Source organism: Pinus tabuliformis, chromosome 5_2 (assembly GCF_031772625.1).
Source record: "Pinus tabuliformis cultivar Carrire ecotype Pingquan chromosome 5_2, CPIR1, whole genome shotgun sequence".
Lineage (NCBI taxonomy): Eukaryota > Viridiplantae > Streptophyta > Pinopsida > Pinales > Pinaceae > Pinus > Pinus tabuliformis.
In genome coordinates this window covers 701538250-701565883 of record NC_142306.1, presented here as the reverse complement: position 1 = coordinate 701565883, position 27634 = coordinate 701538250, and the positions used below count along the sequence as shown (strand labels likewise).

The window sequence follows — 27634 nt, the reverse complement described above, 5'->3', positions numbered from 1 at the left end:
AGAAGATAAAAACACATAGCTATCCATTTCCATTTCACTAATAAGCAAAGACTGAGGAAGAGAAAAGTGCATTGCCATGTATAAATCACATTTTATTGAGCATGGATTAGGGTAAAGCAAAGCACATAGCAAAAATAAGGAAGAATCCATATTAAGTAAAGATTAATAAGGAAGAACAAATCACATAGCTATCCATTCTGATTCCAATGTGAGCTGAGACTAATAGGTAGCTATCAATTTCCATTTCACTCGTAAACATAAAAGTAACAAAGAAAAAAGCACTTAGGTAGTATTTTGCATTTCCTGTCACATTTGAGGAGAGAATAAGGAAAAAGAATTCAATAACTACACATTAATTCCACACTAAAGAAGAGAAAAACACTTATCTATCTATTCCATTTCAGCAATGAACAAAAATTAAGAAACAACAAAACACATAAATATTCCTTCCCATTTCACAAATAAACAGAGACTAAAAAAAAGCATTGCCATCTATAAATCACATTCCTCGAAAATTTTAATGTTCTAAAATTTTCAACATTCCTTTAAAAAAATCTTTGAAATTTTTTCAATATATTTAAACATAGACCTATAAAGATTTTTCAGATTTATTATGTATATATATATATATATAAACTCGTTATATCCTAATGTATACACAAGACAAAAACAAATCATCATTATTCAGTCCCATTTCACAGATCGTGAAATTAAAATCTTAACCTCTACAAAATAGTTTAGGCTCAAAAGTCTATCCTCATTTGTGCTCAACTGACACCACAGTAAATGGTAAACATAAATCACGTTCAAAATAAATCTAATTCGAAAAATTAGCCTATGCCGAATGTGAAGTAATGCAAAAATAAAAATCAGAAATATATTAATGTTATTTCTGAATATGTCTATAAAAATTTCAAAATACAGTAATGCCATGTCTGGATATGTTTACTGTATAGGTCAAAGCCTATATTTTCAAATTGTATCATATTCATGAGTCATGCTATGCCTGGATATGTTTACTGTATAGGTCAAAGCCTATATTTTCAAATTGTATCATATTCATGAGTCAGTTTGCATTACGAAATAACTGCTAAAAACCCAGAAATAATTAACCTTATTACTGATTTAACAACAAAATTATAAAAAATTAATAATAAATATTAAAAATAAAAAATAAAATTATGCATTTCTAATTATATCCATCATATTCACGACCTCTGTCATTGTGGGTCTCTTCTCCCTCTTTCCTCGTAAGCAGCGATTAGCAATTCTGATCATTTCCAGCAGTTCGTTCCTGTTATTGCGGTCGGGCAAACTTTGATCAACAATTTTGATGATGTTGTTCGTGTCTCTACTCAAACGATCTGTGCGAGTGCGAATTACCAGAGCCTCTGTTCCAATTAGTGCTTTTGAACCTGTTATAAGTTCCAGCAATAGCACACCAAAGCTATACACATCACTCTTAGCCGAACATCTGTGTTCACTCACGCATTGCGGATCCATGTAACCAAAAGTCCCACGAGGAGTGGTGCCTGTAGATCGGTTGTTTTTTGGGCCCAACTTTGCTATCCCAAAATCAGCCAATTTAGCAGAGAAATCATTCTCCAGCAGGACATTTTTAGACTTAACATCACGGTGAATTATCGGGGGATTTGCTTGTTCATGAAGATGTCTCAATGCCTCAGCAACCTGACGCGCTATCCCCTTACGATCAGCCCAAGATAGTGGACTTGCGCCACCCTGGTTCTCGTGCAGACGACTAAACAAGGTCCCATTGGCAACGTATTCAAAGACAATCATTTGGTTACCTGCAAATGCGTTATCCATAGAATTGTTAAAAGTACATACAAAGCAGCAACTCAAGTGGATTTAATAGTTAAGAGCATGCAAATAAGTTATTTATAGAATTGTTTTTTTTCAGCATGCCTTTTTACCAAATGGGAATTGGATCTTGCTCTTATCAGCTTCCTCATTTTACCATTATTGAAGTGCACTTTTGTTGCTAATTGAAAGATACAAACGAACTGTTGTAAAAGAAAGCAGTAAAACATGGCTCTTTACGGGATAGGCGCCCACAGGATTTCCTTATTTTTGAGAATAGTTCCAGCCTCTAAGTGAATAACCTTGTTTGCCTGAATGTTTGCTGCTTTATTATTTGTTCTTAGTACATGAAAATAATTCAAGTGTAGAGACTTTGACATGCTTTTAATCCTTGTAATTAACCTTGCTAGCTGTAGATCTGCTGGGTTGGAGTTGGTCGCCACTGCTCTTATGATTACTTGGGAGTCTCCAAAGACATTTGCTTCCCGAATTCCCAGCTCTTTGAGGAAGTTTACTCCTTGTAAGAGGGCCAACGCCTCGGCTTGTATGCTAGATGTATGGCCTAGACCCCAGGCGAAATTGTGTGGAGATATGTTGTCTGGCATAATAATGTGACCTCCCGCACCGGCCTTCCCTGGATTCCCTTTTGCTGCCCCATCAAAGAATAGGGAGGGAATTGGTTGATTGGACAGCCAATCCTGAAAATCTTTCTCATTTTTCCTAATTTGCCAATCTTCGAGAGTTGGAGGAGAGCTTCTTGGCTTATGGAAGTTAAACTTAAGGACCTCTCCCAGATCTCTGTCTTGTTGGCTGAGATTTGAGTCGTCTCCTATGTCTTCCAGCCACTCGCTTAGTTGGCATTTCACTGTGTTGGCTACTATTCTGTGGTCCTGATCTTTGCTCCGGAATATCCTCCTGTTCCTTTCCAACCATACCTGCCAGCTGATGAATTTTGGCAGTGCACTCCAAGCTGACTTGATCGATTTGTTTCTTGGTTGTGCGCCTGGATATCTGGCCATCCAGCCCACGAACAAATCCTAAACAGAAGTAGGAAAAATGAAATCATAATTCCAAGGATCCAGCAGCTCCTGCCAAACAGAGATTGTAAAGTTGCATTCAATCATGAGATGAAGGGCAGTTTCTGAGTTTGCCTTGCAAAGGATGCATCTGGAAGGTCCATTGAATCCTCTTTTCTGGAGTCTGTCCTCAGTGAGAATTTTTTGGTGACAAAGGATCCAACAGAAATGATCTATTTTGGGAATAGAGGGGAACTTCCATATGCCTACCCAAGGGGCAGGGTTGGGAGGCACGTGAGGGTGCTCAAGACACTTGGTGTATCCCTGCGTGACTGTATAGCCTGCCCGATTTCCCCCCCAGCCCCTCACGTCCTTCCTGCGTGCGTGGATGGGGGCCAGCCCGTGAAGAAGAGATCTGATCATTGCCCACTCAAGTTACAAGGCATTGGGCACAGGGAGTTGTTTCCAACCCGCCCAGATATCCTCTGTCCACAGTGAAATGTCCCACAAGGTGTGGACGTTTGCTGCAGCAAGCCAATTCTTTAACTCTGTAAAATCTCCCAATTCTTCCAATGGGAGTCAATCCAGTATTCTATCACTCCATAACTGAATTCGCTTGCCATTACCAGGAATCCAATGCAAGTAGTTTTTTATCATTGGAGCAATTCTGTTAATGAAAGTGCTAAAGTGATTTCTCAGTGTGTTTTTAGGCTGATCCAAACATCTGAGCCTCATACCTCTGAAGTATTTCCTCCACAATGCAATCTGTGCCCAATTTGGATTAGGAGCAATGATTTTCCAGATTAATTTGGCTCCCATAGCTAGATTTTGAGCTTTGAGATCTTTAAAATTCAATCCCCCTTCAAAAATTGGTTTTGTGACAGTTTCCCAATTGATTAGGGAAAATCTCTTATCATTTTGTTTGCCACCTTTCCAGAAGAAGTGCCTGATTAATTCCTCCATCTTTTTGATGATTCCCACAGGTGCCAGGAGGACAGAGAATTTGAAAATCGAAAGACTGCTGAGAACTGCCTTAATGAGCACTGTTTTGCCGACGATGTTGAGCCAAGAGGATCCCCAGGCTTGCATCTTTGCTTTGAATTTGTCTAGCTGAGGAGACCAGTCTTTGCTTGATGCCCTCTTGTTGAAGATTGGCAGACCAAGATATTTGAATGAGGACCAAGTAGTGGAGGCTGCAAATCCAAGGCATCTAGCTATGGAGTTTGCAGAAGAAGCGGGGATGTTCCAGCAGTATATTTGACATTTACCCTTGTTTAACACGCTACCTGAGGTCTTACAGAATTCGTCCAGAACTGCTTTGAATTTAATAGCTGAGTGCGGTGTAGTAGCTCCCAGCAGAAGGGTATCATCAGCAAAGAGGGCATGATTGATGCATTTCACCCCTCTTGCAATGCATAGTCCAGCAATGTCTTGTTCTTGCTGCTTTTTATTCAAGTAGAAACTGAGAACAAAAGCCTAAATGACGAATAGGAGAGGTGAGAGAGGGCACCCCTACCTCAGCCCTCTAGAGGCTTTGAAAAATTCAGCGGCCCTTCCATTCACCAGAGGGGCAATCCAAGGCTCTGATATGCAAGCTTTTATCCACTTTATGAGGCTTTGCCAGAATCCCAATTTATACATTACATCAAACAAAAATCTATATCTAACATGATCAAAGGCATTAGCTAGATCTAATTTAATAACCATACCTTTTTCCTTTAGATGTTTCCTGGAATGGATTGCCTCTTGTACTAGCACAAAATTGTCCACCAGCTGCCTGCCCTGGATGAATCCCCCCTAATTGTCCGGAATGATTTTAGGGAGAAATCTTTTCAACCTGTTTGCTATCACTTTGTACCCAATATTACATAATGAAATTGAACGGAATCTATTGAAGGAGTTTGCCCCTTTTTCCTTAGGGATGAGGGCGAGAAATGCCGAATTTGTGTAGCCTCCAATCTTCTGATAGTCCTGGGATTTCTGAATCATTTTGAGGAATTCCTTCTCAATTATCTGCCAACAAGTTTGTAAAAATCTCGGTGTGAAACCATCCGGTCCCGGGGCTTTATCCGGATCCATGGCGAAGAGGGCCTCCTTGGTTTCCTTGAGCGTGATTTTGCTTTCTAGGACCTGGTTCATCTTGGGGGTGATGAGGTTAGGGACAGCGTTCAGCAGGCTATCATTTTGCTCAGCTCCTATTTCTTCCCTGTACAGCTTCTCAAAATGATCTGAAGCTGCCTTTTTTATGCTTGCAAAGTCCTTTAGAACGCTGTTTTCTTCTTTTATTTCAATGATGGAGTTCTGTCCTTTCCTAGCTTGAGCTTGTTTATGAAAGAAAGAGGAGTTTCTGTCACCAGATTTGAGCCAAAAACTTCTATACTTGAGTCTCTAATACTCCTCTTCTGCCAGGCATGCCTTATGGAAGTTTTGTTGAAGCTTGGCCTCCTTTTCCAATTCCTCTTTTGTGATTTCAGCTGTTTCAAGATGGAGATGCTGGTTTTCTAGATCTATTTGAGATTTTTTCCTTTCGGCAACTGGATTGGGCAGGGACTTGGCCCAATTTTTTAGCATGGTTTTAACTCTTCCAAGTTTTTCCTCCCACACAAAGAAGGCAGAACCCTTAACAGGGTCTTTCCAGCAGTCTTTGACCTTGTCCATAAAGTCTGCTTCTTTGATCCAGAGAGAGTTGAACCTAAATGGAATAGGCCCCAGGTCCTTGGGAGTCAACAGTTCCAAGCTAATAGGCTTGTGATCTGATATGCTACTGTGAAGGATGTGCGATCTAACTTCTAATCCTAGAAGCAGGAAGGAACTTTGCACTAAAAATCTGTCCATTCTTGCAGCTATGTGTCCCAGGCCAACCCTCTTGTTTGACCACGTGTACTTGCCGGTGGTTGGCTTGATATCTATCAGATCCCAATCTTGCATGAGATCTTCCACTGATTCTCTTGCCGGATCTCTAACAATACTGCCTCCTCCTTTTTCTGACGAAAAGAGGGTGAGGTTGAGGTCTCCAGCTATGATAATGTTTACCAAATTTTCCAAATCTGCCAAGTTTTTGATGGAGTCCCAGCATATTTTCTTTTCACCTGCATTGTTAGGAGCATATACGTTGACCAGACTAATAATTTCCTTAGATTATAAATGCTGCAATTTTAACAAAATCTAATGAGTGTTCAGGGACTCAGAGATAAGGGAGAACTTATTTCGATTCCAGAGGGACCCAAGTCCTCCTGATGCTCCCCAGGCAGAGGTTTCATGCGCTCCGTATTTTTTCCAAAACTTTCTACTTGCTTGGAGGAAGGCTAAATCCTCCAGTTTGGTCTCCTGGATGAGAAGGATGTCAGGGGCTTCCAGTCTTATTAGACTATTCAATGCTTATTCATTGGCTTTGGAGCCTAATCCCCTACAATTCCAGGAGACTATCTTCATCATTTACTTTTGTTGTGATGAGCTCCTTTGGAGCTCTGGGTTTGGATCCTCTTCGTCTTCGGGGTTTTTGCTAGGAGTTTCTCTAGCGTTGGTTGGCTGCCCTGGAGCTTGTCTTTGTATGTTTCTTGCTCCCTTTTTTCCTTTGTTGACATTCGACCTCTTGTAGATCTTTTGGGGGTAGACTGCGATTCCCCTATTTCCCCTTCTTCCTCTGATTCCTCAGACTCTTGGGTTTCCTCCTCCTCTTCCGACATCTTCCCTTTGGATCTCTCTGGTTCACTTTTAGATTTAGGCGGAGAGACTTCTTTCGGAGTTTTTGTCTCCTAGGTATTCATGGCTTCAGATCCGAGGATCTCAAATTTGGTCCCTTGGCTCTCCAAGGGTGAATGCTGAGCAGGGCCTATTTGGGGGCTCTGGTGTTAATATTTGCAGCCTTCCTGAAAGAAGTTTTGGGTCTTTTTTCCTGATTCCATCCTTCTTCCTTCCCTTTTTCCTCTACCCCTTTGGACGGGCAATCTCTAGCGAAGTGTCCGTAGACTTGACACTTCCGGCATTTGAACGGCAGCTGTTCATAGTCCAGCTTCTGGACATGCGTCCAAGGACCTACCTTTATTTTGATGGCTTCTGGTAGTCCGACCTCCAGATCTACCTCCACACAAATTCTGGCGCAGTCATACTGATCCTTGTTGTTGGCCTTGTCTATGAATTTCCCGAGAGTGTTTCCGATGTGTTTCAGAGAGTCCCAGTTCCAACAGTGAACCGGGAGATTGGGGAGCCTTACCCATACCGGGACCGCAGAAGGCACATCCACCGCTGGATCGAAATCTGGCGTCCATTTATTCAAATACAGCCCTTGAGGCCCCATGAAGTAGGGGCCATTTCTGAAAATGAGATCCTTGTCCTCTTTTTCTGAGAATTCAAATAGGAAGTAACCTCTTCCGAGGAAGTAAGATGTTACCTTGTTCTTGATCAGCGGAGCCCAGTTTCTAGCAACCCAGTTCTCTGTTGATTTCGGGGAGGGCCAGAGACCTGTAAACTGACCAACCAGAGCGCGATCTGCCAGAGATAAAGCTACTTGAATCAGACCTTCAGGAGGAAGAGCGATCTCGGGGATGTCTTCTAGCCTTTTCACGAACTTGGCGGCTTCCACAGCTTTCTTCTTGGGCAGAGAGGCCAACAAGGATCTGAAGGCCTCAGCAGCGGAAGGTGGAGAAGGGGAGGAAGGTCCTTGGGGGGGATCCGGCTCCTCCATGGAAACCCTAGCCGACCGCAGCCAGAAGCTAGAGCCTTCGGCGGACAAACCCTAGCCGACCGCAGTCTGACGCTAGAGCCCTCGGCGGACCCGCCCGCAGGGATCGGAAAATGTAGGAGCCGGCGCGCGCGCAGTCTTCTCGATCTACGGAGTGCGGATCTCGCAATTTGCAGGGTCGAACAAGCGCGCGCAGCAACTCAGCGGGTTTGGATGTTTCATCCCAAGTTATTCATAGAATTGTTAAAAGAATATAGAAAGTCATAATATATATATATATATATATATAGTTTGAGTGGTTTTAATGGTTAAGAGTATGTGTTCTTGCTTTGATAGAAATAGCTGTCGGAAGTGGGTCCTTGTCCCACAAACAAGGGGGTCTCATACACCAATTTGATGTTAGGTTAGGTGTGACCTTAAAATTAGATAATAATAATAATAATATAAACAGATTGAATGTTACGAGCACTTTAAATATTGAAAATGAGATTGGAGTATAAGCTTGTGGAAGAGTCGCTGGAAAGAGCATTAAAAGCAATACAATTTGTTGAGGGCAACTAGACTTTGAACCCTGTTGAATGATTAGAATTATAAAGATCATGGTTTGGTCAATAACCGTGGAGTTTCAATACAGAGTAGTCTCACCACAATTTTGGCTTGAAATTAGTGGAAATTCAAATAGAAATTTTGAGACGATTTTGTTAAAATTAAGATAGAAATTTTGAGAAATTGAACTAGCTTCAAAATATTAATCTAATTGTTTTTGATGTTGCTAAATCTATTTTGCTATTAAAAATATATTTAAACACTGGTATAATTAAATTAAAAATAAAAATGTAACCCTCAGACCAGACGGTTTCAACGATAGTTAATGTGAGCATCATTTACCGACCGCCCTGAAACATGGGAGATTATCCAAATTAACTATGTACTGTACAAACGATGCATCATCAAGGAATTCATTAGGAAAAGCCAGGAGTGCAAAAGAGACAATAAAAAGAATCATAAAATAGATGCACCGAGTAATTAGTTAAGAATGCAAAAGAGACGATAAAAGGGTTCATAATTTAACAGTTGAAGTCACCAGTATACATCCATGAGAATTGTCTAAACATGCGAGTAATCTGCTAATTGAACCATTTTTGTTATGTACACAGAAAGGGAAAATGACCTCAAAATACAACTACTGTAAAAAGCAAAAGATTTGCAAAAGGAAACACAAATATTAAGATTATAATATTTGAAAAAGGAAACACAAATATTAAGATTATAATAATATTATAGTTTGTAATTAAAGTTTATTAAATTAATCATATTAGATTTTATAATATTAGAGTTTTTATTATGATCTATGAATAGGGTTTATAGTATTTGGATTGATAATATGGGTTTATATTAGTATAATCACATTTATTAAAGTAGTTGTTCATAATAGGTTTGTGTCATGAGATGGTTGGCATGTCTAATGTGTTGGAGTCATCTAAGGACATCCCAAATCATTTAGAGGGCATCTAAGCCCTCAAAATCAGCTACCACACTAGCCCTTAGCATGATTGTATTTTCTCAACATCTAAAGGGCATCTAAGCCCTCAAAATCAGCTAGGGATGACACCCTTCCTAGACCACACTAGCCCTTAGCATGATTGTATTTTCTCAACCAATAAGTTTTACACCATAGAGTGTATTAATAGAACACCTTATCATGTTTATTATTAAGCCCAATAAGCATTATTAAATTTAATAATTAAAGAGCATTTTTCTACCCTTTAACATAGAGTGCCTTAACAATGCACCCATTCACCCTCAATCCCAAACCCCATAAACAATGAAAAAATAATCAAAAATAAAATAAAAACAAAACTTTAAACACTTACAAATATTAAATTCAATTTAAAATTAAAATATGCTAATTTTATAAATATAAAAAAAATTAAAAAATTAAATTAGAATTTAAATTTTTTTAGTTTAAATAAATAAAGAAAATAGTGGAGAAAAGACTATCTTAACCTTTCTAATGGTTCCCATGGATGGTTACTCCAAATGAGTATGAAAGTTAAACAATATATAATAATAATAATAAATAAATAATAAAATGTATTGTGAGCATTTTTTCTCATTCAATTTTTATTGGTGTCTATATAATCATTCTCTTAATTGAATGAGAATTTAATCTCTTTTAAGTGTTCACTTATATTGGTTTTCAACACAATTGTTATAACATGCAGAACTTATTGAGAAAAAAGATAAGTTTTTATGTTTTAACATAATCATCATTAACCAAAAATATGTGCAAAAAAATGCTACAAATTTACAATAAAATAAAATTTAGATTTAGACTTTTTATTACAAAATCTATAAACTTTTTATTTGATTTCCCAATTTAAACAATAAAGTTTGCAACTTCCATAACATATTTGAGTATTTTAATTCAAACCTTATCCTATAAAACTCCAAAAGTCATTCATTCAATTTTAGTACTTCCACCATACCAACATCAAACTTTATGAAAAACAATAATCACTTGTATCTAAATCTGTATTGTATCGAAATCTAAATGTTTAAATAAATTTCTATAAGCTCATCTTCTTAATATAATGTGAATTTAATGTTCCACAAAACCAAAGCGTTTTACAGTAATTTTGTACTCTTATGTTATAATTATTTATTCCATATACTAAAAATATTAAAAGCTTATTCAATATACTAAAATATATTAAAAACTTACTTAATTAAAGCACATTTAATATACAGAATGGAAGGAAAAATGACTACCAAAAACAACCACTTTAAAAGATTAAAGACTTTCAACGACTGTAATGCGTAATGCGTGGGTTAATTTAAGTGATGAAAAGGTTTATTTAGTAATTTTATGGTATAACATATATTTATCAGTATTAAATATTTTTAATTATTTTTTTATTTTTTTAAATTTAAATATAATTAGGAATCAAAATTTATTTCATTTTTAAATCTTTTTATTATAAAATTTTTGTTCAGTTTCATTATTTATGAAAAGATTTTAGTGGTTTATTGAAAATTTACATAAGGTACAAAAAGTAGAGATATATATTGTCTTAGATTTTAGTGACTTATTGAAAATTTATATAAGGTACAAAAAGTAGAGATATATATTGTCTTATTTTTTTTGAGATGTTTTATTTCTTTCAAAAAGAAAATTAGTAAAGGGAATTTCTTATTCTCTTTTTTCACCCACCATATTATATATATATATTAACAACTTTTTCATTTTATTAATAATTTTTTTGTTGAAATTTTATGGCAAGTGCAGCAAATTCTTGTTTTCATAATTACTTCCTAATGATTCTCAACCAACATTTCTAATGCCACTCATATTATTGAATAATTACACACATAAAATCTCAATAATTACACATATAAAATCTCAATAATAAATGTAGTAGAAAAAATAAAGATCAAAGAAAGACAACCATGCACAATAGAGACAATATTTTTACCCTAGGAAACCCAACATCGGGAGAAAAACCCAACAATCTTTTCTTGAGGATAAATTGTCTATTAGCAAGCTTACAAATCAAAAATTTGTCTAGAAACTAGTGCTAATATACAAGTCAAAATACTAGTCAAACCTGGCCAAACATTTGTGGCTCAATGCTGGCGAAACTAGTCAAACACTCCAAAGTAAATGATGGTTAAACTGCCAAACTTTGCAATCCACTTGACCTAGTTAGACTTGGTCCTCTAGTCAACCCGGACCTACAGTGAAATCCACACATGCGGTTGTGGTCAAACCCACACATGCGACCTCTAAAACTCGGTCAAATAGCTCAGTGAAATCTCAATCATGTTTGATCGAGATAGCTTAGTCAACTCTTAGTCAAATTCAGTCAACTCATTCAAACGTGCAACCTTAAGAAGAACTAAAACAATGATGAAGATGATTCTCCAAAACAGGTTTCTCCTTAGTTGAAAATTTCTCCTCCACTATAAAAGGTCAATTGAGCTTGCTCTATTGATTATTTTCCTCTCACATGCTTGTCTATTTATATAGAGCTCTAATGTTTAGTGCAGACCCATTAAGGTAGCTCCTGATCACAAGAAACCCCTTCAATAACGGAGCCTACATCACAACTCAACATTAGACTAGAATAGTTTACCTCACAGTTGGGTGAAAAACCCCATTCAATAAACAATTCAAACCCACTCTATAAAAAATAGATCACTCCAATCCATCTCAGAGCACAATGTGAGCATCGTGCGCCAATCTCCCCTAGCCAAATCAGCATGGCCTCATGGGAGAAAGAATGTCTTTGGACCATTCACCCCTAACCAAATGAGCATGGTCCCATGGGTGAATATATCATTCTCCCCTATTCAAATCAGAATGACCCCGTTGAAGAATGTTTACCCGATGCTACAAAAACATCAACGCTCCCTCTCAGCAAGGGAGACATTATGCTTCATGCCAAGCTTGTCTCTAAAGTATACAAACTTCCCCCTAGGAAGAGGCTTGGTGGGAATGTCTGCAATCTACTTGTTTGTGGATATGTACTAGAGTGTTATGAAACCAGCTCACAAAAAGATAGAAAAGATAGATAAATGCCTTAGAAATAAGCCTCTTCGAGGGGGCAACCTCCTTTACTTTACATAAATGAACAATTCTTGAATGATACAAATGACAATACCTCCTTTCTATATATAGGAGTCTAAGGGGTCATAATATAATCAAAGCCGACATAACAATAATAATGTAAGGGCACAATAATAACAATAGTGGGCTTCTATGGGGCACAATAATAACAATATGGGGACTACATGGGCACAACAATATAATAAGGGGGTTGTACTAATAACAATAAGGGGTTACACTAGTAGTATAGGGACCTAACACGCCCCTCTCCTTCAAAAAGTGTTGTCCTCAACGCTTGAGTAGTTCTTGATGCTTCTGTATAAAATTCTCATCCTTCCATGTGGAATCTTCAGCGGGTAAGTTCTTCCACTTGATGAGATACTCTAAAATTGATCGATTTCGTAGTTGTCAACTTCTCGATTCTGTGATTGCTTCAGGTTCCAATATGATTTTTCTTTCATCATCAAGTTCTGGTAATATTGTTGGAACTGGGATCTTCAGAAACTTTTGAATGAGTTACCACCCTGCTTCGCCATTCTTCCATTCATCCCTTGCTTTGTTTATCAAATTTGGTTGGATAATTATACCAACCTCTACCATTTATGCAACCATATGTTCAATTTCACTCCTTTGGGCATATGGATATCTATAAGCCCTGATGTTTGGAGGAACATTTCCTGGAATCAAATGAATAGCATGATCATGATCATGAATACGTGGGAGACCTTTGGGAGTCTCAAATACCTTGGAATGATTGTCCAAGACTTTTTGGAGATCTTGAGAAATAAATGATTTCAATGTAGGAACCATTAGCAAACATAATTGTGCAATTACGCCTCGTTGTTCTTTCTTTAGAAGCTTTGTCATTATGTTAGAGCAGATTATCTTTCTTGGTTTCCCTGTGATACCCCTTAATTCAACTTCCTTTCCTTTAGAAGAAAATTTCATGAAAAGTTCTTGAAAATTAAAAGCTATTGTACCCAAGGATTGTAGCCATTGGACTCCTAGTACAACATCAGCACCACCCATTGGAATGGAAAGCATTAGGCTATTCAATACATTTTCTCCCATGGATAGCTTGATATTATGGAACTTTCCAGAGCAATTTATGGTTCCTCCACTTAAAACCGTCACTTGACACTCTGGTGTTGGATGTAGGAAGCAATTCAATTCCTTGGCTACCTTACAATGAATAAAATTATGGGTACTACCTGAATCAATCAACACTATTACCTTTTCCTTCTTGATATGTCCTTCTATCTTTATAGTTTGAGGAGTGGTAATTCCAACCAATGCATTACAAGATATGGTTAGATTCATTTCTTCTTTCTCTGGGGTTGGTTCCTGGTGAGTATCATTTTCTTTTGATGTTTCTTGATACTTTTCTTCCTGATATTTCACTGCTTGAACCTTCTTCTTCTTGATATTTCCTTCTATCTTGAGAGTTTGAGGAGTGGTAATTCCTGCCATTGCAATACAAGATATGTTTGGATTCATTTGTTCTTTCTCTAGGGTTGGTTCCCGGTGTATATCCTCTTCTTTTGACATTTCTTGATCCTTTTCTTCATTAGGAGGCCTTTCTTGTAGGAGATTTTTCCCACCTTCCTTCAAACCTTCCATGTCTTTCTTCAAATTTTCCATGCCTTTCTTCCAATATGCTTTCATACCATCGATATCGGCTTCCATGGCATAGATAAAACTATTTATCTTTTGCTTCTCTAGAATATGATTTATCCTTATATTCAATTTTTGAAAGTCCTCAATGTGCTCTTCCATTGAACCCTTTTGTTTGGGATTTATCAATTAGCTAAATAAGGTGTTTCTATTTGTATCCTCATATTGTGTTATCGCTTCCTCCATGAAAATTGACCACGTGACAAGTGGTTTACCAGAACAAAGCCCTTTATACCATAAAAATTGATTCGCTTCTAAATAGTTAGATGCAATACGTACCTTCTGTAACAGTGGTACACCATGTTGATCAAAATATTTCTCCATCTATAGTATCCAATTTACCAGATCCTTTCCATCAAACTTCCTCATCTCGCTTTTTCTTGATTTTAGGAGGTCGATCTTGAAACGACTCTAACTCTGTAATTTTAGATCTTTAAGTTCTGAAATTTCGGCTTGTAATATCCCTCTGAGTCCTCTTTCTAACTCCACAATTTTGATCGCAATTGGATTCCCGAAGGAATATTTATTCCCAATATCCCACGATGACCTAATTATAGACTAGTCCAGTAGAGTGAACTTGTACGACGTGCCACATGTCATTGTTTTAACCTTAGGTTTTGTAAACTATACCGAAACAAAATACATTCCATCCTCTTTCTGTAACTTCTTACGAAATTTCAATCTGATGCTCAGAGAGAAAGTTATGACGATTTTCCCAAGGTCACCTGTTTAGGATGTGATTCAAGAGTCTGCAAAAACCCTAACTTCCTCATATCATATATCAAAAAATATAACGATCCAAGATCTGAAATTCGGAATCCTAGTTCAGACTGATTTCTTCACAAATGGGTTTTAGTTTTAGCTTCTGAAACTTCGTAGCGAAAAAGTTATAGCAAAAATTCCACGATGACCTGTTTTAGATGAAATTTTGGAGCTTGCAAAGACCCTAACTTCCTCAGATCATATATCTGAAAATATAGTGAGACAAGATCTAAAATTTGGACCCGCGGTTCAGTGCGATTTCGTCTCAAATGGGTTTTTTTTAGCTTCTGAAACATCGCAGAAAAAAATGTATAGCGAAAATGTCACGATGACCTGTTTGGAGAAGCGAAACCCTAGAATCCAAAGCTCTGATACCAAATGTTATGAAACCAGCTCACAAAAAGATAGAAAATATAGATAAACTCCTTAGAAATAAGCCTCTTCGAGGGGGCAACCTCCTTTACTTTACACAAATGAACAATTCTTGGATGATACAAATGACAAGACCTCCTTTCTATATATAGGAGCCTAAGGGGTCATAATATAATCAGAGCCGACATAACAATAATAATATAAGGGCACAAAAATAACAATAGTGGGCTTCTATGGGGCACAATAATAACAATATGGGTACTACATGGGCACAACAATATAATAAGGGGGTTGCACTAATAATAATAAGGGGTTACACTAGTAGTATAGGGACCTAACATGCTTGTCTATTTATATAGAGCTCTAATGTTTAGTGCATACCCATTAAGGTAGCTCCTCATCACAAGAAACCCCTTCAATAACAGAGCCTACATCACAACTCAACATTAGACTAGAATAGTTTGCCTCACAGTTGGGTGAAAAACCCCATTCAATAAACAATTCAAACCCACTCTATAAAAAATAGATCACTCCAATCCATCTCGGAGCACAATGTGAGCATCGTGCGCCAATCTCCCCTAGCCAAATCAGCATGGTCTCATGGGAGAAAGAATGTCTTTGGACCATTCACCCCTAACCAAATGAACATGGCCCCATGGGTGAATGTATCATTCTCCCCTAGTCAAATCAGCATGACCCCGTTGGAGAATGTTTGCCCGATGCTACAAAAACATCAATGCTCCCTCTCAGCAAGGGAGACATTATGCTTCATGCCAAGCTTGAATATAAAGTATACAAACTTCCCCCTAGGAAGAGGCCTGGTGGGAATGTCTGCAATCTACTCGTTTGTGGATATGTACTAGAGATTCATTGCTCCCTTTTGCGCAATGTCTCGAACAAAGTGATATATGATCCCAATCTGATTCAACCTGTCATGAAAAAATAGATTCTCCAAAATCTTGATACAACTTTGATTATCACAATATATCAAGGTCATATCTAGCACCTGATCAAAGAGCCCTACAAGAAACTTTTGAACACTACTTCTTGACTTGTGGAAATGACTATGATATACTTTGCTTCTATTGTACTGAGTGTGACATAATTTTTCTTCCTACTAAACTAGGATATCATGGTTGATCTCAAGTTAAGGTAGCACCCCAAGGTGCTATTTCTGTCCACTACACTCTCAATCCAATCAAAATCAATATATCCCTGCAGCCTCACTTCACCACCAGAGACATATCTCATACCATATCCAATTATACCATGTAGGTACCTCAACACATACTTCGATACAACCCAATGTACATACCTCAGCTCAACCATAAACTAGCTCAGGGTGTTCACTGCAAAACAAATATTTGGCCTGGTGTTAACCAAGTACATCAAGGATGCAATCAACTTTCTGTACATTATGGGATCCTCCAAATCTAAATCTGAAGTGGAATCACTCAACTTATTCAGATTTGTCTCTATGGGTGTATCCATGGACTTTTAGTCCATCATATCGAATCTCCTCAAGATCTAAATTCTATACTTTTCTTGTCCTATAAAGACCTCACCAAGTCTCTGCCACACCTCCAATCCCAAGAAATAATGCATCAAAACCAAGATCCTTCATCTCGTGTTGAAAATGTAGCAAGGAATGGTTTGTTTGACTTGTGCCTTAGTCAAAGATGTTAATTCAAATTCAATCTCATAGTTGCTTGAGTTAGCTTTCAGTTAACATGTGTGATGTGGCCATAGAAAATTTTAGGGGCGAATGTTCGCCCTTTGGCGAAATTAAGGGGTTTTAAATTTTTAGTGGGCGAAGATTTTGTATCATAGTACATTTTTACAAATCACCTCAAATAGTCCACCTTATTTTAAGGGAGAGGGTAAAAAAGGTAAATTTAGCCCTTGAAATTAGGAGTTAGAACCTTCCATTCGCCCATTTTCAAGAATAGGTTTTATTTAAGTGAATCCATTCGCCCATTTTGAAGAATAGGTTTTATTTAAGTGAATCCTATGGGCCAAAGGCCCAAATACCATATTTATAAAAGAGGTATGGTAAATTAATAAAAATATAATTAAAGTGGAGGTATGGTAAATAAATAAAACGTCTTTTTATACTTACTTAAAAGGTATGGTAAATAAATAAAAATATGAATAAACTAGACGCATGGTAAATAAATAAAACCTCTTTTTATATTTAGTCCATAACCCTCATTCTATTTACGAAGGCTCAAGAAAGAGGTTTTATTTAAGTGAATCCTATGGGCCAAATACCATATTTGTAAAAGAGGTATGGTAAATTAATAAAAATATAAATAAACGAGAGGTATGGTAAACAAATAAAACATTTTTTTATATTTACTCCATAAGTCACCTTATATTTACGAACACTCAAAAAATGCGTTATATTTAGGTGAAACCTATGGGCAAAATACTATGGGACAAATACCATGGACTAGATTGTTATTAATACCATGCAAAAAAACATTATTAAACCTAATATTAGTATTAATAAAAATAAAAATGGTACATGGTATTCACCTGGAATGTAGCCTATTTAAATGGGGGAATTAAACCAGCATAGATCCATCTTTACTCTGGATCTACTAACCCCCGAGAGGTATCAAATATCATGATATGCAAACTAGCATAGAGTGAAAAAATATTTGATCCGATCAACAGTAAAAATGGATGTTGTAATTTAATGTATGTTAAACATTTTAGCTTGGTTAAAATAAAAAATAAAATAAAAATCAACTATTAATTTTATTAATTTTTATAAATTACTCATAGTAATTTTTAAGCTCCAGGTTTATGATAACCCATGGTATTGACCCATGGTAATACCATGGTATTCATGTGAGCATAAACTATTTAAAGGGAAAATTCTATCATCTTAGATCCATCTTAATTTTGGGTCTACCAAGTGCTCAGAGGGATAAATAGATTTCATCCCCCTAAGAGTGGTAGATGTGGGGTTAAGATGGATATAGGTTGGTTTTTATGATAATGAAGATATTAAATAGACTTAGGAAATTATATTGTAAAAACATCTTAAGGTGAATGGTTAAAGCATAGACATTGGACAAGTATATTTGTATAGTTCTGTTTTAAACTGAAACAAATCCAGGGCTAAAAGGAATGGATTGATTGCACTAGTCATCCTTCTATAACTTTCCAGCATATGTTGGAGTAAACAAATTGTAATTTGAGTAATTTTTCTAATTGCAAACAAGAACATACTTGTGTATTGGCAAGGTGGTTACGAGGTCCCTAGAAGTGATGAATTTGAATTTTTCTTGGTTTTATATATAGCATTAGGTTTTTTCTCATGCTTTCTATGAATGGCACGGGTGAATTTTACCCTACACCCACTAGGTTATGGATATGTAATTTGGGTAATTTTGATTTCAGAAGATATTTTAAAGAAATGCAATGATTTCATTTGTGTATTCAATAAACACAAGATTTTATAATTGAGTAAAATATTCGCCATTGCTAGTGAGAGATTCGCCAAAAAATTATATATACATATCATATTATTGATAAAATCGCCTTCCATTTTTCCTATATACCATGGAGATTCGCCCATTTATTATACATGTATATTTGGGGGGGTTCTTAAAATTTTCCCTGGATGTGGCCTATCACTGAGTTATTGTCAGTTAATTTGAGTTAGATGGATTTCAGTGAGTTGTGTACTAGTTGATGGCTAAAATTATTTATTTAGTGGATTTAACTCTAGTGTTTGTCAATTAACTGATCTCTAGTTCTAGAATAGAGATATTTTTTATTTTAGTTGAGTAGTGTACTTTTAGTTAACTCATCTTACTCTCAGTTAACTAGTTGAAAAATTAACCCTAGTGGGTCATGTAATTTGAATTTCCTATTGAGATTGAATGAAGGCACAAATTGTATTTATTATGGCACATAGGTTTTTGTGTGTAGAGATTGAGAAGCAAGTAGAGCAATTCTTGTTATGCAACCAGATCACAAACAAAATAAAAAATAGATCGATGACTTGAAAATTGGCCTCTTCGAGGGGGAAACCTCCTTTACATCACATAAATGAACAATTATGGGATGATACAAATGACAAGACCTCCTTGATATATAGAGGAGTCTAAGGAGTCACAATATAATATGAGCCTACATAAAAATAATAATATAAGGGCACAACAATAACAATAGTGGGTTTCTATGGGGCACAATAATAACAATAATGGGGCCACACTAGTATTATAGGGACCTAAAGTGCCCCTCGCCTTCAAAAAAAGTGTTTTTTCTTAAGGTAATGTTTCGATTAGGATGATATTTAGGTTAATGTTAATAATATTTATTATAATATTATCTAATATTAATAATCTAAATTAACATTATCAGTAAGTGACCATCAAACTTCCTCATATATATCTTTGGAATGTGGTGGGTCTTAAACCCAACATTGGAGTCTCTTAAATCATAATTCATATTCCTTTTTTCCTCATCATGATTTTCATGGATTACCTTGTCACCACTCAGAAGTCTTTCTTCTAGAAACTTTTCCAAACCTTCCTTCAACCCTTCTATATTAACATTCATCATTGCTTCCATGTATCTTTTAAACCATCATTCAAAAGTCCGATTTCCCTTTTAATACCATATATCTTAACATTCATCATAGATTCCAATTCATTTTTTGTTACTTTTTGCAAGAGCGAAATTTGTTGCACTTGGTCTCCTAATTTTGACATATCATGTTGCATTGCTTCCTCTTCTTCATGTGTCATAGTAGAGCTTTGTGGTTGCTTACTAGGTATATCCATTTTTTTAGACATTATGGAATCAAACAATGATATCTATGCTTCACTATTCCCTTTGAATCACTTCAAACTTATTTTATGCAAAATTTAAAAAACAATACACACATTTTTCTTTCTGTTAGGAGCTCAATCTTGAAACTGTTGTATCTTTGCAATTTCGGCTTCCAGAGGTCTAAACTTTTGTGCTTTGATAGTCCTCTAAGTATTCTTTCTAATTCCGCAAGTCCGACCAAGATTGGATTCTTCAAGATAAAATTATGTCAAATCTCCCATGATGCCCTGATTATGGACAGGTTCAGTAAAACAAACTTGTACGAGATTCCAAATGTCATTGTTTCAGCATTCAGCCCTGAAATTGATACAAAAGAAACTACAATTTGTTGTCTTTTGGTTACTTTTTATGAAATTTAAATCCCATATTCGATGAGAAAGTTATGATGATTTTCCCTATGTTACCTGTTTGAGACTGGATTTTGGAGCTTGCAAAAACCCTAACTTCCTCAGACCATATCTATGGAAATATAGTGAACTAAGATCTGAAATTTCTACATGAATCTCACCACAATTTCAGTTCATTGTGGTTGAAATTTCGGCGTCTGAAGCTTCGTAGAAAATAAATTATAGTGAAAAATCCAAGATGCCTTGTTTGAAGAAGCAAAATCCTAGAATCCAAAGCTTTGATACCAAATGTTATGCAACTAGATCATAAACAGAAGAAAAAATAGATCGATGACTTAGCCTCTTTGAGGGGGAAATTTCATTTACATCTCATAAATGAACAATTCTTGGATGATACAAATGGCAATACCTACTTGATATATATAGGAGTCTAAGGGGGCACAATATAATCTGAGCCTACATAACAATAATAATGTAAAGGCACAACAATAACAATAAGGGGGCTACACTATTATTATAAGGACCTAACAATTCTCTTGGGAATTGTGCAAGGAAATAGGAGAAATTCCTATTTTTTAGGGGCTAAATTCCACAAGAAAATAGGAGCTTCCTTGCATGTTTATTTGGCTAAGTGTTGGGCAATTCTTGAGAGGAGTTCATCAGTGTTGCAGGGGCTTCTAATTAAATCAGATTCTTTGTAATTGATCATATTTCTCAATTGATAATACAAGCAAGAAGGGCTTTTCCCACTTGGGTTCCCTAGATAAATTTCTATGTGTGATTGTGTTTCTATTCATTGTTTTTTTCACGGAATTTTGGTAGAGAAATCCTATGTCTATTGCATATCAGTTTGCTCCCATTAACGGTTGCAAGATTTCAAGAATTTTCCACATGGTATTAGAACTAAAAACAAGATAGAAATTGAGTTCCTTGATCATATTCAAAGTGCATTGAAGGGAGTATCAGTTGGTGCAGTAATTCTACAGTGTAGGAATCATGTTAGTCTATGGTTTGAGGATAGAACATGCCCTAGAAGGGACATCGAATTTATCTGCACAGAATGAAAAAATGGAGGTTGTGTTAGGTGATAATGGGGTTTTGAAATACATCAAGACTGATATTCCTAAACCTCATGCATCACATGCACAACAACTGAATCAATGGAGGAAGGACAGTGCTAAAGCTAGGAGTATGATCCTATAAGAAGTTAGAGACCATATTATTCCAGATTTTCTTGCGAAGGAAACAACATTCCATATGTAGAAGGCCCTTACTGATCTATTTGAGAATATTAGTGATGCTAGAAAACTCGCTTTGAAGGAAAAAATGAGGAACATTTGAATGGGAAAAATTGATTCCATTGTTGCATATCTATCCAGGTTTGCTCAAGTGAGGGATGAACTTGGAGGTGTTGGAGAGATAGTTCCACTAGTAGATATTGCGAGCCTTGCTCTTCGTGGACTTCCTAAATCCTAACATGGTTTCCAATATGTAGTGAATGGCAGAGATAAGCTCCCTAATTGAGAGAGATTGTGATCAGATCTTGTGCAGGAAGAGATAAGGAGGAACACAAGGGATGAAGTCTCATTTGGTATGGAAGATGATGAGAACCTTGCTTTAGCTAGAAAAGAGAAGAAATCCAAGGGTGAGAAGGCCCGAGGTAAAACCAAGTCTAATCAGAATGGAGGCAAGGAAAAGAAGTATCTTAGAAATATCAATTGTTTTCATATGCAGTAGCAGGAGGAGAAGCAATATTTTTTGAGTTCGAATTGGATTTCTCTTTGATATCTTGCATGGAAAGCTCAATTCGAGGCAGAGTGTGGTACATTGACTCAAGGGGTTCATTCCACATGAAAGGGAACAAAGATCTCTTCAATAGTTTGGAGGAGAAAGACATGCAATTCCATATCGAGCATGGAGATGGTGGCAAATACTTCACCAAAGGAATTGGTACAGTGACCTTTAATAGGGAGTTCAATTCCCTTCTCCATCTCAAGAATGTGATGTATGTCCCAATATTGAATAAAAACATTATCTTAGTAGCAACCATTGAAGACAAAGGGTATGATGTTGTATTCAACACAGGGAAGGCCTATCTCAAGCATTCTGCTTCAGGACAAGTCAAGCAGATTGGTGTTAGGATCGTGAGCCTCTACAAATTGGAGGTCAATGCATTTGTAGCCTTGGGCAGCAAGGCAGAGACTTCCCAAAGTAGAGATGTCATGGTTGAGCGAAAGCAAGATAGAGATCTCAAGATGGAGCCTCGGCCAGTATCTCAGTTTCAGTCGAAGCTAGTGGGTAGTTGGGATGACTAGTAGGATGATGACAAGGACCATAGCCCAAGACGAGTGGAGACAACCACTCAGTTAGAGACTTCCAGTATAGGGAGATTTCGAGGAAAGTGGTAAAATTATTTGGTTAAGGGAGATCATAAGAGAGTTGAGTCTCCCAACACCAAGAAGCAGACACCTAGATACACAGGGTACATCGATCCAGGTGGATATTGGTGGCCACCCGCCAAGTCCACTTGGACCCCCACCATTGTTTCTTTCAGCTTTTCAATTTCCGTAATTGTAGCACAGTTTACTATTTTTAGCAGTTTTTTGGGTCCTGAACTTCCGGAGCCGTTTTGAGGCCCTAAACAACGTTTTTTTGGGAAAATTGGGAGCAACACTTCCCAAATTTGTAGTTCTTGGATAGATCTTTCTAACGAGATATTATACGCATCAAATGGAGATCGTATGCCAAAGTTACAACCCCGGGAAGTTGATGTACCAATTTACCCAAACGTGGGCCCAATGTTTGGCATTTCATCTTCTAGGGTTAGGTTTTTGGATGTTTAGGGTTTTCCATTGTTTCCCAACAATAAATAGTCCTTCGAGCCTCATTGTAACACAGTTCAAAGGCATGTAGCTGCCACATCTCTTCTCAGAGATAAGCTACCATCGCCCTAGCTGGTTTATTTCCATTTCTGTCTGTAAGCATATTTCAGTATTTTACATTAATGAAATGAAGTATTATTTCCGCCGCATCTTTGTGTTTATGGTTATCTTTGTAATTTGTTGCGTTCCTATTTAAATCTGGATTAGTGGTATGAGAGCGATCTGCTTTTTTTCTCTGTTTTTCTTTGCATGTCCCCAACGAGGTCAGGATATAAGGAGTTAGGGATTGAACTGGTCGAACCTTTGCAAGACTAGCCTTGCAAATCCTGACGGCCTCCCATGGAAGATGAAAATAAAGACGAGGGAGTAGGAGATCCTATCAAAATCTTGCTCAAAGAAGCCCTCGAGCGACAAAGGAACGCAATGATGGACAGCTTTGCCGAGATCCTTCAGCGGCTAGCCAAGGGCGACGCATCGGCTTCCAACAGCTACTCTGGAAATGTCACACCGTTTAAGGTACAAGTTAATTTTGAAATCTCCATATTTGAGGGTCAGATAGATGCAATTACCGTTGATAGATGGTTAATTCTGCTAGAGGGTTATTTTTCTGTTAATGGATTTTCCAGTCGGGAAAAGATTATTTTCACTCTTCTTAAAGCAGCCCCCCATGTCAAGGACTGGTTGGAAACCTACTGCGAGCAGAAGGATGAAACTACAGGCTCCCTATTTTCAGCCGCATCCACTTGGAATTCATTCCGGGATGCCATCAAGGAGCAATACTACCCTGTCAGAAGTTATGAGGATCAATACATAAAGTGGACCACGCTGCAGCAAGGAAGGGACCAAGACGTGTTGGAGTTTACCAATATTTTCGATACCCTTCGTACAAAGTTGGGTATCAAAGATTCGGAGCAGCAGTTGGTACTCATATATCGCGGCTTCCTGCACAAGTACATCCAGGAAGAAATATAATTCCTAAACATCTCCTCGCTCGGCACGGCATACTGATATGCCATCAGGGTCGAGCAAAAGTTTAAACAAAAGAAGTGAGACTTTGGATCTGCGAATCCGAAGCAAGGGAAAGGTGCCCCCAAACCGCAGAACAAAGGACAAAGCCAAGGTGGGGTGGCCCAAGACAACCTGCCAAAGCTGCAAGCAAAGAACAGTGTCGTGAAGCCAAAAAAGGACACAGGAAAGTGGTGTGAGTTCCATAAGAGCTCCACTCACAACACAAGTGAGTGTTGGGCCAAGTAGTCACTGGTGGCCGAGCTAAAGGTTTCAGAATTAGATGCATGTTTCGACTCTGAGTCAGAACCCGACAAGGGGAATGACAAAGGGAAGCAGATTATCAATGCAGAGCCCAACGCCACTGTTGCCACCACGAAGATCCAGAAGGAGGAACCCGAAGATCCAGAGGAGGAGGAGCGTCTCTTCCACTCCCAGATGTGCATAAAGGGTTCCCCGCTACAGTTCATTGTCAACAGCAGGAGCCAAAAGAACCTCATTTCGGTAGAGGTCGTGAAGCGGCTGGTCTTACCAACCACAACACATCCACAACCGTACACCATTGGGTGGCTTCACCAAGGACAAGATCTTCACGTGAGCAAGCAGTGTCGCCTTCCATACAACATCAAGCCCTTCACAGATGAGGTATTTTGTGACATTGCTTCCCTTGAAGTTTGTGATGTATTATTAGGGCAACCATACTTGTGGAAGCAACATGTTGTGTATGAATCAAGGCCCCGTGCTATTATTGTTACATTTGGAAATAAGTTGTACAAGATACTGGAGGTAGCACCGCCTACTGCCATCTCTTTGGTTACTGCAAAACAATGCAGTAAGCTCATTTCCAAAACTGGGAAGTTCGTTTTCCTGATGATACACCCTCAAGGAAAGAAGAAGACGGTGGCCACAACCTCCAGACAGGGCCCCTTCGCACGACAACTACAAATTGACAAGGTTGTGGAAGAGTATGAGGACATCTTCACCTCCCCCGCAAGGATTCCTCTACATTGTCAGGTCAAGCACTCCATCGATCTAAACCTAGGTGCGTCGCTGCCCAATGGACCAATCTATCGACGCTCCGTTTAGAAGAACGATGAAATCAAGAGGCAAATTTAGGAGTTGCTGCAGAAAGGTCACATCCATCCGAGTTCATCACCCTGTGGGAGCCTGATTGTGTTGGTACGGAGGAAGGATGGGACTTGGAGACTCTGTATTGACTATCGGGCGCTGAACAAGATCACTGTCCGTAATAGGTACTCGATCCCACGGATTGATGACCTCTTGGACCAACTAAAGGGGGCAAAATATTTCAGCAAGATCGATTTGAAGTCAGGATATCACCAGGTACCAATCAAACCCTCCGATGTGTGGAAGAATGCCTTCAAAGCCATGGAGGGCCTTTTCGAATGGTTGGTTATGCCTTTTGGATTGACGAATGCTCCTGCAACCTTCATGAGGATAATGGATGACATCTTGCGGCTATTCACCAACTCATTTGTAGAGGTATACTTGGATGACATCCTGATCTTCAGCCAGAGTTGGGAAGAGCACCTCCACCACATCCGATAGGTTCTCCAAACACTGTAGCAACACAAGTTATGTGCCAATTTGGAGAAATGCACTTTTAGCATGACCCAGGTTCAGTATCTGGGATACATTATTGACAAACAGGGGGTGCATGTGGATCCAGCCAAGATCCAAGTCATTCGGGATTGGCCATCTCCAACCACTCTGACAGAGCTCACAGCTTTTTAGGCCTTGCCAACTTCTACCGCAGGTTCGTGTTGGGATTTTCTCATATCACTTGGTCCTTGAGTCAAGTCACCAAGGGAGGAGCAAAAGCAAACATCTTTTGGTCTGAATCTCAATAGTAAGCATTCACAGAGTTGAAATATCGCCTCTGCTCGGCACCAGTGCTTGCATTACCAGACTTGCGACAACCATTTGAGGTCAAGACAGATGCCTCTGACTATGTTATTGGGGCAGTCCTTACTCAACACGGGCATCCAGTGGCACATCATAGTGAGACACTTTTAGACACAGTCCGGAAGTATCCCACTTATGACAAAGAGATGTATTCCATTGTGCAAGCCTGCCGACAATGGAAGCATTATATTTTGGGGAAGGAAACAGTCATCCACACAGACCACCAACACCTGCAGTTCATACAAACCCAAGGGAAATTGTAGAATGATCGACATCAGAAGTGGTCCACATGCCTGCAACAGTTCCATTTAAATATCAAGTATAAGAAGGGCAGCACTAATAATGTTGTAGATTGCCTCAGTCGACCACCGATCATGGCGTTAACCACTGTGCTCAACTCTTATGGGCACGAGACTTCTGATTGGCCACTTCTCTACAAAAGCGACCCAGAATTCGGCCACACATACCAAAAACTCTTTGAGGGTCAGCATGTTTCAGATTTTCACCTCCAGGATGCCCTGTTATGCCACTTGGGTCACCTTTGTGTTCCTTCAAGTGAGCGTGCCAAGATGATTTGGGAAGCACACTATAGTCTGGCTGTTGGGCATTTCGGGGTTGAGAAAATGGTGGCAGTACTGCAGAAGTATTTCCATTCGCCGAATCTTTGACAGGATGTCGGGAAGTACATCAGATCATGCACTACCTGTGCCACTGCCAAACCGACCATCAAGAAGCAAGGCCTCTATACCCGGTTTCCTACCCCTAGTCGACCTTAGGAATCCATCTCCATGGATTACATGTCAGGCTTTCTTTCCACTAAGCATGGAAACGACTGTGTTTTTGTGGTCATCGACAGGTTCTCAAAGATGGCCATTATGGCGGCCTGCAAGAAGAATATCACAATAGAAGCCACTGCTAAACTCTTCTTTGAGCGAGTGTGGGTACACTTTTGGATCCCATAGTCTATCATCTCAGATCGGGACAGCAGGTTCCTTAGTACATTTTGATCCAGTCTCTAGTCGATGTTGGACACCAAACTCACTAAGTCCACAGCCTTCCATCATCAAACTAATGGCCAGACAGAGGTTGTCAACAGGATGATCGTACACATTCTGCATGTACAACTCAAAGCATCCACGCACAAGGGATGAGAGCCTCCCCTATGTTCAGCACAGCTATAACTGGGCTCTCCACAACTCGACTGGCCACAACCCTTTTCAAGTGGGCTTGGGATTCTAGCCACTATGTCCCATTGATGTGGTCATGCCATTTTCATCTACTCACGCAGATTCGGCTCACGTCCAGTCCAAAACAGATAAGGCAAACAACTTCATTGAGCACATCCAACATATTCACCAGCAGGTCCATGACATTTTGGAGAAATCAAATTCCAGGTACAAGCAGTGACATGATCAACATTGGGTGCCACACAAGTTTCAGGTGGGCGACAAAGCCTGGTTGTATTTGCAAAAGGAACGCCTTACCGAAGCCTATCGGAAACTCATACCACTCTGATATGGTCCTTACACCATTACGAAGGCTATGGGAGACAATGAATTTGAGCTCAGCATTCCCCCATTCCTTGGCCTGCACCCAGTATTCAATGTGGACCGCCTTTAGCCATACTTTCCACCATTACTAGACACATCCGACATTGCATAACAACTCACACCCACAGAGTTAAATCT

General features: G+C 38.4%; 1 protein-coding gene across 1 annotated transcript in view; it reads right to left on the bottom strand.

Annotated features, from left to right (window-relative positions):
• Positions 1 to 967: 967 nt before the first annotated feature.
• The window catches only part of LOC149161067 (putative serine/threonine-protein kinase PBL7), an 88057-nt gene continuing 61390 nt past the window's right edge, over positions 968 to 27634 (bottom strand). Inside the window, exon 2 of the mRNA XM_089435477.1 lies at positions 968 to 1808. Coding sequence (XP_089291603.1) covers positions 1180 to 1808 — 629 coding nt within the window. The 3' untranslated portion in view covers positions 968 to 1179. The remainder of the gene's footprint in view (positions 1809 to 27634) is intronic.